A 13,321-nucleotide genomic window follows, 5' to 3' on the forward strand; every position below is an offset into this window, starting at 1 on the left:
TCACTCTCTCCTCTTCCTTCCCGGGCTGTTATTTAGTTGGTTTTAATGAATAACTCCTTCCCCCTTCCCATCATGAACCTCCTCACTAACCCATCACTCCTCTTCCATTCCGGGCTGTTATTTACTTGGCTTCATGAATAACTCCTTCCCCTCCCTCCATTACAAAGCTCCTCAGCATTCCATCACTCCTCTTCCTTCCCGGGCTGTTATTTAGTTGGTTTAATGAATAACGTTTTCCCCTCTCTCCCATTACAAAACTCTTCAGCTTCCCATCACTCCTCTTCCTTCCCGGGCTGTTTACTTAGTTGGCATATTCATAACTCCTTCCCCCTTTCCCATCATGAACCTCCTCACTAACCCATCACTCCTCTCCCTTCCTTCCCCGGGCTGTTATTTAGCTGGCTTAATGAATAATTCCTGTCCCCCCAATCCCATCATCCTTCACATCATTTACATATATATTTAACTTAGGGGTTCATAATGTAGTCAGTCCCATAAGGGCCGTGATGGCATATGGGACAACAGGAAACACCAGAAATAGGAAAGCGAAAGTTGATTTTTTACTTGTTAATGAATGATACCATGTTCGATGACTGGACCGCTATATTTCATGACTGTCAATATTTTACTGTTCCGAATTGGCAAAATAGATATGCATCCTAGATTAAATTTTAGCTGTATAGGTTGTATCGGCTTGTTCACAGCGTTAGATTGGTAGTCTGTCTCTCTGTCTGTTTCTCTTTCTCTGTCTGTCTATCTCTGTCTGTCTCTGTCTGTCTGTCTGTATGTCTGTATGTATGTATGTATGTATGTATGTCTTTCACACTCAATATTTTTTCTTTCTTTCTTTCTTTCATTCTTTCTTTCTTTCTTTCTTTCTTTCTCTTTTTTTCCTCCTTTCTTCCTTACTCTCCATTTATCTTTACGTTTCTTTCTTTTCATTCTTTATTTCCTTTCTCTCTGTCTGTCTTTTCGTTCCTTCCTTTCTTTTTTCATTCCTCTCTATTTATTCTTATATTCCTTTCTTTTCGTTCTTTATTTCCCACGTGTTAAGCAAGAGGGTGTGTATTTGTATTTCGGAGAGGGAAGAGGGGGGTGGGTTGGGTGGGGAGGATCGCGCCAGGGAGCCAAACGTTGCAGCATCCCGAAAGAGTTAGGTAGCCGCCGAGTCAAATTAAGGACCAAAGTTCGCCGTGTTTTCCCTTCAGGTCTGACGCGTGTTTGTGGTCGTATGTCTGCGTGAGGGAAACGTTTGGCCGGGGACGTCTTGGTGGCAAGGAGTTAGTTCTCCAGATGAAATACACAAGTTCACAGATATAACTCGAGTATCAGAGCCACATACCCTTGACACGACTATTGGTTTCTTCCTTAATATTATTTTGAAGAGAGATGCGAAGAGAGAGAGAGAGAGAGAGAGAGAGAGAGAGAGAGAGAGAGAGAGAGAGAGAGAGAGAGAGAGAGAGAGAGAGAGAGAGAGAGAGAGAGAGAGAGAGAGAGAGAGAGAAAAATAAAAAAATAAAAATAAAAAGAAGTAGAAGACGAGCATAAAGAAGAGCAAAAACAAGAGGAAGAAGAAGAAAAAAAAAAAGAAGAGACGTTTAAAATGAAGAAAGAGAATAAGAACAAGAAGAACAAAACAACAAACAGAAAGAAAATGATAAGATGATAAAGAAGAAATTAGAAGAAGAAGACGAATAAGAAAATATAAAAAATAAATCGAGTCCATAATCTTCAACCAGAAAACCAACGTCACATAACCTCCACACAATGGTTAACAAGCTCCCTAATATTTCTTTGTACCTGCAACTCATAAGGCTTATAGGGTTTTCACTAAGGGAGTTGGTAGTTGGCTTTGGCTCGTTAGAGGCAATGTTTTTTTTTTTTTTTTTTTTACAACAAAGGAGACAGCTCAAGGGCACAAAAAAGGAAACAATAATAAAAAGAAAGCCCGCTAATCGCTGCTCCTAAAAAAAAAAAAAAAAGAATCAAAAGAGGTCGCCGAAAGAGAGGTCAGTTTCGGGGAGAGAGGTGTCCTGATGTATTTATAGTGTATTTATAGTGGCGCCGTTATGTATGTAATTATAATCTTGCTTGGCTCGTGCTGTTCCCCGGTGCTGCTCTTGACAAATGGCAGGCGCTCATCCGGACAGCGAGTGCTTAGTCATGTGCCAATCGACGACGCATGAAAATTGTCAGATGGTGGAGGCGAAACATGCACTTGGCACTAGAGATCACCAGGTCCACGCGCTGGCCACTGTTGTCTGTCTCTGTCTGTGTCTCTTTCTATGCCTTTCTCTGTCTGCTCTGTCTGTATGTATGTCTTTCACAATCAATTTTTCTTTCTTTCTCTCTTTTCTTTCTTTCTTTCTTTTTCTCTTCCTTTCTTTCTTTCTTGCTCTCCATATATCTTTACGTTTCTTTCTTTGCATTCTTTATTTCCTTTCTGTCTGTCTTTTATTTCCTTCTTTTCTTTTTTTCCTTCCTCTATTTATTCTTATATTTCTTTCTTTTCGTTCTTTATTTCCCATCTCTAACTAACTAACTATCTATCTATCTATCTATCTATCTATCTATCTGTCTGTCTATCTTTCTATCTATCTATTTATCAATAAATCTATCTATCTACCACAAACCACAGAAGAAAACACTCCCCCTTTGAGGTTAAACAGTGAGGTCATTTTCCTTTCTTTAGATGGGTCAGGTCACAGTAATTCTCCTCGACTCCCTTCAGAGCCTCCGAAAGCCATGATTCATACACGTTCTAATCGGGAAATATGAGTCTGACTAATCGCATGGACGGAGGATTACCCTGTGTGTGTGTGTGTGTGTGTGTGTGTGTGTGTGTAGGCAGAGGATATTATTTATAGAATTCGCCCGCCGCAAGATGAAAGACGCGACGGCAATTTGAATTTACCATCATTCGCATAGTATTAAAAATTTATCGCTATTGGTTTCGAGGAGATGGAATATTAAGAGTGTATATGCCGCTTTGATGTGTGTGTGTGTGTGCGTGTGCGTGAGAGAGAGAGAGAGAGAGAGAGAGAGAGAGAGAGAGAGAGAGAGAGAGAGAGAGAGAGAGAGAGAGAGAGAGAGAGAGAGAGAGAGAGAGAGAGAGAGAGACTATAAAAAGATCCCGACATAGATAAAAAGAAACACAGACGGGCGGAAATACAGAACACGTAAATGTAATAATTATATATATAAAAACATACTTATTAACAAACAAATGATAGAGCAAAAACACAACAACAATCACAAACCAGCACAGAAACACACGCTAATAGACATGAAGACAATTGTAAAAAAGGGTAAAAAAAGAAGAGACAATGAAACAAACGGGGAGACATACACGCAAACATACATTAACTATAACTGAAACACGCTGGCAGACAAACAGAGGTAAAAAAAAAGCAAAAAAACAAACAAACCTCCCCTTGTTTCTATTTTAATCAAGGGTGCAGTAAGAAGAGCAAGTGGGTTAGTGGTGAAGGTTCAAGCGGGGGAGAAGGAAAGACAGGGTTGGTATTCTCAAACGCTTCCGCCTCTCACATCAGCTACTTCCAAAGGCCGAAAAGGATATCAATCGGATTCTAAGGAGTGTTCTTTTAGCTTCATGGCACAAAAGAAGGATCAAAGTACCAAAAGGGTCATAAAAGTTCCCCTGCAAATGCCCGAAACTCCCATGAAATGCTTGTCAGATGTGTGTGCTCGGGCGTCGAAATGTTTAATACGGGCCCTGGGAGTGTGCAGTTATATGGTGTAAGTTCTTTAAGGATTCTGATGTGGCTATTCTTTATCGGGCACCACACTGAGCCCCTCCACCCCCTCCCTCCTACACACAATCCCTCCACACAAGTTCACACAAGGTCCCAGCAGTACCCAGAGATCGAGTATAATGAGCCATTGCACTAATCGGGAAGGTAGTAAGGTAGTACAGTTCGTGATCAGGACGTGGTGAATTACACTTTATATAGACCTGACCCCCCCTCCCCTCCCCCCCCACACACACACAGACGCTCCCCCTTCACCCCTCACACAATCCCCCAATACACAACCCCTCTCTCTCCCACGCACACAGATTCTTCTCCCGTTTCCCATCCCGCCCCTCCCCCCTCGCACACCGCCTCGCTGCACCTCGCCTCGGCCCGTAGTATATTTTCTCAGCGTCAGCATCAACAAGGGAAAGGCCGCAAAATCACGTCAACATCCTGGAGGGGATCCGTGGCGCCCCGCGAAGTGTGTCAAAAAAAAAAAAAAAAAGGAGAGGAAAAGACCAGGAGGAGGAAAGTGAAGGGGAAACAGTGAAAAGGGGAATGAACAAGAGAACAAACCAACCTTATGAGACGAGGAATTGCAATGAACGTAGATGCTGAACACTCACTATAGAAGAAAAGCGAAAAGAAGGATAGGAAGTAGTAGTAGTAGAAGAGGAAGGAAAAAATGAGGAATCTTAAGAATGACAAGACAACAGCTGACGACCTATAAACTCTAACGCTAAGCAGTCAGTGGAGGAAAGCGCTTGATAAGAAGAAGCAGTAGCAGTAGTAGAGGAAGAAAAAGACATAATAGGAAAAGAATATGAGGGAAGTGAAGGGAGCATAACAAAATGTGAACCTAACCTTTTGAGGCGGCGACCTACTATGAACGTGGACGCTGAATGCTCACTGTAGGAGGAAAGCATTCGATATGAAGAAGTTGGTTGGTTGGTGATTACATAAAATTGAGAACATCAACAATAACCCTCAACTATTACTAAAGAAAACGAAATAGAATAAGAATACCCACGTTTGAAGATCTATTACCAAAGAAAACGAAAAAGAATGACAAGAACACCTACTTTTTAAGATAAAGACCTTAAGAAAATCGAATATCTTATACTCTTCAGGAAACACATGATTGGAAGCGGCTGATTTTAACATAGAATTGAGGATAGCAAGAATAAGCCTTAAACAATACAAGAACAAATGAATAAAAAAAAACACACAAAAAAAAACACGTCAAGACAAGTTCCATAAAACAATCAAATCTCTTATGATCTTCAGGAAAAAAACATGCGTGGAATGACAAATTAAGAATAACTGCATAATTGGTCATAACAACAATAACCCTTAAATCATAGAAAAAAATGAATAAAGAAAAAAAACACCCTCACACACTACCATAAAACAATCCAACTCTCTTATATATCCTTGAGAAAACACGCGCTCGGAATCGTTTGAGGTGAAGACGGTGGTGATGATGATAATTGATGAACGAATATTACCTCTATCACCATAACACTCGCCGCTATCACTATTACAATCACTAATGCATGGGAGGGATGTCGCAAGCACACTTATCTTACAAAATCTCAACAAAAGCCTTCGGTAAGGAAAAAGAAAAGGAATCAAATGGTCTTATCTCCCAACGTTTGATAGGCGTCCCGGAAACGTTTCTTGTGTAACTCATTCTCTCTCTCTCTCTCTCTCTCTCTCTCTCTCTCTCTCTCTCTCTCTCTCTCTCTCTCTCTCTCTCTCTCTCTCTCTCTCTCTCTCTCTCTCTCTCTCTCTCTCTCTCTCTCTCTCTCTCTCTCTCTTCTCTCCTTCCCTTTTACTTTCCTTTTCTTACTCTTTTTCTCTCTTCCTTCCTTTTCTCTCTCTCTCTCTCTCTCTCTCTCTCTCTCTCTCTCTCTCTCTCTCTCTCTCTCTCTCTCTCTCTCTCTCTCTCTCTCTCTCTCTCTCTCTCTCTCTCTCTCTCTCTCTCTCTCACCTTCACCCAGCCATAAATTCCTTCCTATGCGAGTCACCATTTAAGTGATATAACTTAAAAAACTGTGATAGCATAAATCTTTTCAAATTAAAAAACCGTGACACCATTTATTTTTTGAACCTCTAAACTGATAGTATTTATTAAACATTTACCCTCAACACCGTGACAGCTCTTATAGATTTACTCTTAAGCCATGACAGAATTTACGTGCTGATGAGAAAAGATAAGGAGAGACTGTTGAAGGGGAGACTATGGAGTTGAGAAGACGAGGAGAGGAAAAGGCCTGGTAAAGTTGGGAGCATATGCTTAGGTGCGCGTTGCGGCTGTGCTCATCTCCGTTCCGTTGGCCTTTTGAGCCTGTGGTGGGAGAGAACCCCTAACGCGACGATTTTCCTGTTCTTCCTGTTCTTGTTCTTCATCTTCTTATACATTTCTCTTCTCCTATTTCTCCTTCTTCTTCTTCTTTTTCCACATGGCCAGTTTATCATCCGGGTTACCACAGTTTACCTTCCACAGGTTTCCCCAGGTACCCATTTATCGACCATCCCGAAAGGAGGGGTGAACAGCTATAGTGAAACCAAATTATCGAGTCCGTTAGGGCGTAGGCTCCCGCGGGTCCATTTCTCCCCTCTGATCTGCCTCACAGTCCCAACACCTATTTTTTCCTATCATATGTTACTTTTACCTTACATATGAGAGGTAGATATAGGTGCTGGGACTGTGTGGCAGAGCAGAGGTGAGGAATGGACCCGCGGGAGCCTTCGCCCAAACGGACTCGACAGTTTGGTTGGACTATAGGTGGGCTGTACACTGACTGCCCACGCCGACATTCGAACCCAGACCCGCATAATCGTAGTCTGGGAAGAGGAAGTAAAAGAGAAGGAAGAAAAAATCATGACTGCATTTACATTTTCTAACCTCAATACTGGCAGCGTTCAAACCTTTATCTTCAAAACCGTGACACCATTTATAGGTTCTCCGTTAATGCCTCGTCCTTGTCTTATCTTGCCTCTCCATTCATCGGCGTCTTAATGCAGAACAAGAGCCGCCCAGTGCACGCAACAACGACGCACTTAAGCTACAGTGAATGGCTGCATGGTTGTAACACGAGGAGCTCACCCTTTAGGAGCACGCCTTTGTTTGCTTTTGTTTGTTTACACGCAGCTCAGGTCAGGTGACGCCGGTGCAGTTTTACCACGCTGGATAAATAGTTAACCTCGCGCTGGATAAATAGTTAACTTCGCCTTGTGTCAACTGATTTCACTAACCCATCTTTGTTTACTTGATTTTTTCTTACAAACTTCTTATTCAGTACTGTGTGAACTAAGGCGTAAGTAATGGTAGACAGGTGTTGTGGGTGGGTGTGGGTGTGAGGGGGAGTATAGATGGAAAAGTGAATGAGTGTGTTGGTGTTTGATTATCTTATTCAAGCTTATTTTATTTACTTTTATTTATTTTCGTTTTGATGTACATACATTTATTTTCGTCTACTTATTCATTTTATTATCAGTATTTTGTTTTATTTTCCATTGTCGCCACGTGTCCGCTTATTCCATTAAGTCATCTTTGTCTACCCGTCTTTTATACAAACTTCGTGGTTATTCAATACTTTACTACTTCAATTCAATACTCCGTCCGAAATTGACCTCTGTTTTGGCCACTCTTCTAAACTCTTACAGGGGCAGTGATTAGTGGGCCCTTTTCATTTCAATTATTTATTTTTTTGCCCTTGAGCTACTTCCTTTACTGCCACACACACAAAAACAAACAAAAAAAAAAAAAAACCCACCTACTTCGTGATATCCAATTCTCTGTGAAGTAAACGTAACAGGCACATCAAACGAACAGTCTATTTTTACTACTGTGTCTGAATGCCTAGCTCTACCACGTGGCAGCTGATTTTGTAACACTCTCTTCACCTCTTCGTGTGGCGAGATCCATTAAGATGATGGCGAAGCAAACACCCGAAGAGGGCTGTAATTGTACTGATGGCAGGGCGCTTTTATGTACTCTGATGGATGAATGCTTGGGTCATTCACGTGGTAGGCGAGTGTAGCAATGCGTCTCTGTTCCCCTGTTGTCTTGCATTATGTATGGTAGCAAAGCAAGCGTACGAACAGCTCAATGGTTGTAGTGGGGTGCATGGTTTTAGAGTATTGCATGAATGATTAATGTCGACACGATGCGGTTGCTTTCAATAACACCTCTCTCTTCCTTTGCGTCCACCTGTGTTGTTTCTCACGTTTGATATTTTATGAGTGACAAAGCAAAGACAGTTTTTTTTTTTTACAGCAAAGCAGCTCCAAATAATAATGAGAAAAAAAAGCCCGCTAATCACTGCCCCCCTTGAAAAAATGAGTATAGAAGAATGGCCAAAACAGAGGTCAATTTCGAGAGGAGAGGCGTCCTGACAGTAATAACAACACACGTTCAAAAGTAATATATGAATGATGGTGCCGTTCAATAGCCTTCTTCCATTCGTGTCCACTTGTGTTCCTCCTCAGGTGTGATCCATTATGAGGGATAAAGCAAATACATTAATAACTTCACGGTGGTTACAGAGAGCACGTTCAGCAGCAGGAAATAAATGACGGTGCCTCACCATAACCTTTCCTCCTTATGAGTCCACCTGCATTGTTACTTCGGTTTGATCCTTTATGAGTGACACATTAGTTATATAAATGAGTGCGTTCAGCAGTAATTAAGGAAGGGAAGTAAAAACGAAATCGTATTAAAAGGAAGAAAAAGGAAGAGAGAAAGAAATAAACAAGTGAGTGTGAAATATAAAGTAGACAAAGGGGAAAATAAGAAAAAAATGAGGGAGGTAAAAAGGAAAGAGTATGAGGTGGAGAAAAGGAAGAGGAAGAAAGGAAAAAAAACAATCAAGGGAGTGTGAAGTAAAAAAAATATTGACAGAGAGGAAAATATGAGAAAAAATATTGTTTGTTTGGACACGTGTCAGACTAGAAGGTGGATGACCGACATGACCCAAGCAATAGCACTCACCCCCCCCCCCCACCAACACCCCTTCCCCCACCAACCCCCCTTACCCCACCATCACCACTTAAGTACCCCACCAACACCCTTACCCCACCAACACCCCTTACCCCACCAACCCCCCTTACCCCACTAACACCCCTTCCCACATCAACCCCCCTTACCCCACCAACACCCCTTACGTACCCTACCAACACCTAACATCCCTATCCCCCCACCCTTATTACCCTATCCCCAACCTTGCTTCCTTCGCCCCCGCCGCCTCGCCTTACTACCCGCGGGGCACATTCATTGTTCGTGGGCCGCGGCGGGACTGATATATTCCCCCGATTGTCTGCGTCTGAGGCCTTGACGGGTGTGTCGCATCGATCCTCGGGGAGTGTAGAGGACTGTTACGGCGTCTATTTTTCTCTCCTCGCGACTCCTTCTGAGGTAATATGTTGTTGTTTCCTTTTTGCACACCTTTACCTGTCTTCTGTACCTTTATTTATTCTTGTCTGGCTTGTCTTTTTGTCTTAGTACCTGCACATATTGACCTGTTTTCTGTATTTTTTTTTCTGTTATTTTCTCTCTGCACACCTTTACCTGTCTCTCGTATCTTTGTTTCTTCTTGTTTTTTTTTTTCATTATCTCTGTACCTGTCTAACTCTTTCCTGTTCTTCTGTCTATTTCTTTAACTTTGACTGTATTTTGTTTGTTTCTGTCATTATGTTTTTACCTGCCCGTCTTTAACTGTCTCCTGTACTTCTGTCTCTTTAACATTGACTGTCTTCTGTACGTGTCTCTCTTTGTTTGTTTCTCTCATTATCTTTCTGTCTGTTCATCTTTTACTGTCTCCTGTATCTCTGTCTCTCCTTGTCTGTTGCTGTCATGACCTTATTGCCTTCCCATCTTTCACTGTCTCCTGCATCTCTGTCTCTCCTTGTCTGTTTCTGTCACCATCTTAGCGCCTGCTCAACTTCATATATTGGTGTATAAACATTCGAATGAAGTTGTGCAAAGACATGGTGTTTGAACAGAATGAAGAAGAAGGAATGCACAGTCTTGCGTCCTTCATTAACGTCTCCCACAACTCTTCCTGTATACGATGAGCCACGACTTCCACACGCTACCCGGCAACACACGGCAACACACGGCTACACTAGGTAACAAGATGATCAAAGTTTGCGCCCCCACGCACACGCCGCCTGCCCCAAGTTGCCACAACACCCACTTATAATGCCCTGGGCTAAGGCTGTTACGGAGGGGCTGAGGTGTGTAGGTGTGTGTGTGTGTGTGGGGGGGGGGGGGGTATGTGTGTGTTGGGAGTGGGGGTATGTGTGTGTGTGTGAGGGGCAGCGGTGTTTGTGTATAGGGTGTTGTATGTGTATGTGTGTGTGGGGGTTCTGTTCTGTGTGTGTGGGGGGGTTCTGTTCTGGGGGGGGGGGGGGACGTATTTCTGTGCTTATTCATTTCATTAACAATTTACCTATTATTTCTTTTTCTTTTTCATGTGTATGTTTGTGTGTTTGTGTGTGTATCATTGTTTTTTTGTGCCATTTATCCCCTTTTATCACTTATTTATTTATTTATTCTTCGTCTACCTGTCTGCGCGTGGGTCCTTACCTGCAGGTGATTCTGGGGATGTCGAAGGTGACGTTGGCCACCGTGGCTCGGCGCTGCTCGTGAGTCCGCATGGCGACCCTTACTTAGCACAGCCGGCAGAGACAGTCATGGGTGGGGTTCCCCTGACGTAACGCGGGGAGGGTAGCTGTCCTGTTCTGTCCTCGGCCCACTCACTCACACGCCTGTCATCCTCTCCGTCACGCCGCACAAACACCGGCAAGGCTCGAGGGAGGGATGACAGGCTGGAGGGGTTGTGGCCGGGCGCTTCATTGTTCCCTAGGCTTGTTAGTAACGCGTGGGAGTGAGAAATAGGGAGAATAAGTAGTTTCTTTCACTATGCAGCGATTTCACTAAGACTTGTATGCTACGTCACTTGTTTAGAGGTTTACAAGAATGAGAAATGATTGTATCCAGTGAGGAGTTCCGAGTTACGTTCACTATTCACTTACTTTACTATCACTTGTAGAACCTCTTTACCAGCACAGAGGTTTACAAGAATAAGATATGATTGTGTGCAGTGAGAGGTAGGGAGAGCCGAGTTACGTTCACTATTCAACGACTTCACTATCACTTGTATAACTTCACTCGCCGAGAGGTTTACAAGAATGAGATACGATCGTGTCCAATCGCTATACTTTCCTTTTCTCTTTATTAATATGAGATAGATAAAAAAATAAAAAAAACAGGCACGATTTCACTGTTGCTTTCTGGTCTCACTCATGAAAACCTTTAGTTATGTGAAATTATTGTGTTAAGGCCCATAATTTTCCTTCTTTTTTCTTTTTTTCAGTAACAAGTAAGTGTAGCGGATATACCAGTTTTCTTTCTCTTATTCACCAACTGTACAGGACATATAAAAAAATAGGATCCTCCGTTATTACCCTTTTCAATATGTAAGCTTGGTCACCCTCACTCTTTCACTCGTTAAACGCTCTCACTCTTACTCTCTTTAGCTTCACTCACTTACCCCGCCACTCACATGCAACAGGCGCCCTGACTGGGATTGTAGGTAGGTAGGTGTGTCATGTATCCAGACACGAATAATGCACTGTCACGATATTACGTACAGTGTTCCCTTATACAAGTGTGCAATGTCACCTGTGTAGGATTTGTATGTGTCAAGAAATCGCACTGTCACAATACCACTCCTCACGATTTCACTGTCACCTTTGTAGACGTTTCTCGCCTTTGTATGTGTTCTTGTATTCACTCTTCCACTGTTACCTGTGTATGCTCTTCATGTATACACGGTCACTTCACTTATGTATCTTTTTGATGTATACGTAACTCCACTGTCACCTCTGTATCCTTTTAAAGCGAACACGATCCCACTGTCACCAATGTATAGTCTTCACGTATTCAAGAAGATTCCACCGTCACTTGTATAAGTTCATGTATACACAACAGCACTGCCACCCATGTATACTTCACGCTTGCGCTGTCACTCGTGTGGACTTTACATACGTACACGATTGCACTTTCACCTATGTACACAGTCTCTTCACCTCTCACCTGGTTATCCTTCAACAGGTGGGCGCCAGGGAGGGAACACGCCGCGGGGAAACACTGATGATCGCTGTACCGCTAGGGACGTTGGCAGCAATACTTCTTACCCTTTACTCTTGCAATCGGTCTTCGTTTTGGGTGTATCTCTTCGGTGGCAGTCCTAGACAGGTGGGCGCCAGGAGAGGGAACACTCGCCACTCCCACTGATGATCTCTGCGCCGCTAGGGAAGTTGAGAGCAAGATGTCTTAACCCTTGCAATCTGTCCCCGCTTTGAGTGTATCTCGGCGCCCTTTGTCTGAACTGATTACGCGCAGACCAGAGAGACACAGGCCCGCCACAACCCTTTATCTCGCCACTTACTTCTGCCAACCCAATTATTTCCTTGATAAACTACTGCTGTTCTTATATATAGCTCACGGTTGCCACTATTTATAAAGGGGGACGTTTAAGAGCACCACGGATGACTAATAAGTTAACTCGTATATGGAGAGCCTCAGTGTTAGTGTAGATACGATGAATTTTTTGTTTTCTTCATGTAGTTCACGAACATATCTTTTTATTATGTCATCCCTGGGAGTATAGAGGAGGCGTTTAAGAGCACCACAGTACACTACGAAGTCAACTCGCAAATGGAGATCTTCAGTGTTAGGTTAAATGTTTCTTTAATAGACCTCCTTTCTTCATATAATTCACTAATATATTTTTCTATTATGTCATCCCTGGGAGTATGGAGGGGGCGGTTAAGAACACCACAGAACACTAAGTTAGCTCGTATATGCAGACCTTCAGCGTTAGGTTAAATATTTCTTTGATAAACTTCCTTCCTTTCTTATGTGGTTCACGAATATAATTTTCTTAGAGCATATAGGAATCGTGTATCACCACAATCACGCACTGTATCAAGGTAGTGTATGCAGAAGAACCGGTCTGTCTGCAAGGTTGACGAGGCTAAGCTTGCAGACGAGGCGAGAGCGTGAGTGCGTGTGTGGATGTTACTTAGCTGCGGCAGGACGGCACGGCACGAGGCTTCTTGGGTATAGGAGCAAGGGTCTCACACAACCTCCTCACCGGGTCACCGCCACCAGTCCACTGCCGCCTGTCGCCAGCCCTCCCGCGCACCCATCCACTCACCGCCCTACCTGCCTGCCCACCTGTGCCTCTGCCCCCGCCCCTGTCCCCCACTATCCGTCACCACCCCTTCCCTCAGCACCTTCTCCTCCTCCTTGGGAAGAAAAATGTGCTTTCCGGGAAGACGCGGATTTAGAACCTTGCTTTATCTATGTGTGAGATGTTTGGGGCTTTGTGTGTCTATGTGTGTGTGTGTGTGTGTCTGGGATTGTGGGGTTGTGTAAGCTTGTGGGGGGGTTGTATGTGTGTGTGGGGGTTGTGGGTGGGTGTGGGGGTTGTGCATGGGTGTGAGTTGTGGGGTTGTGTGTGTGGGGGGGTTGTATCAGCTTGTTGGGG

The 13,321-nt window shown here is 43.3% G+C and overlaps 1 protein-coding gene across 1 annotated transcript in view; it reads right to left on the minus strand.

Moving 5' to 3' along the window:
• LOC126980980 (adenylate cyclase type 2-like) overlaps nucleotides 1–12,948 on the minus strand; it is a 115,261-nt gene extending 102,313 nt beyond the window's left edge. Inside the window, exon 1 of the mRNA XM_050831505.1 lies at nucleotides 10,351–12,948. Coding sequence (XP_050687462.1) covers nucleotides 10,351–10,421 — 71 coding nt within the window. The 5' untranslated portion in view covers nucleotides 10,422–12,948. The remainder of the gene's footprint in view (nucleotides 1–10,350) is intronic.
• Between the last annotated feature and the right edge of the window lie 373 nt (nucleotides 12,949–13,321).

Source organism: Eriocheir sinensis, chromosome 46 (assembly GCF_024679095.1).
Source record: "Eriocheir sinensis breed Jianghai 21 chromosome 46, ASM2467909v1, whole genome shotgun sequence".
Taxonomy (NCBI): Eukaryota; Metazoa; Arthropoda; class Malacostraca; order Decapoda; family Varunidae; genus Eriocheir; species Eriocheir sinensis.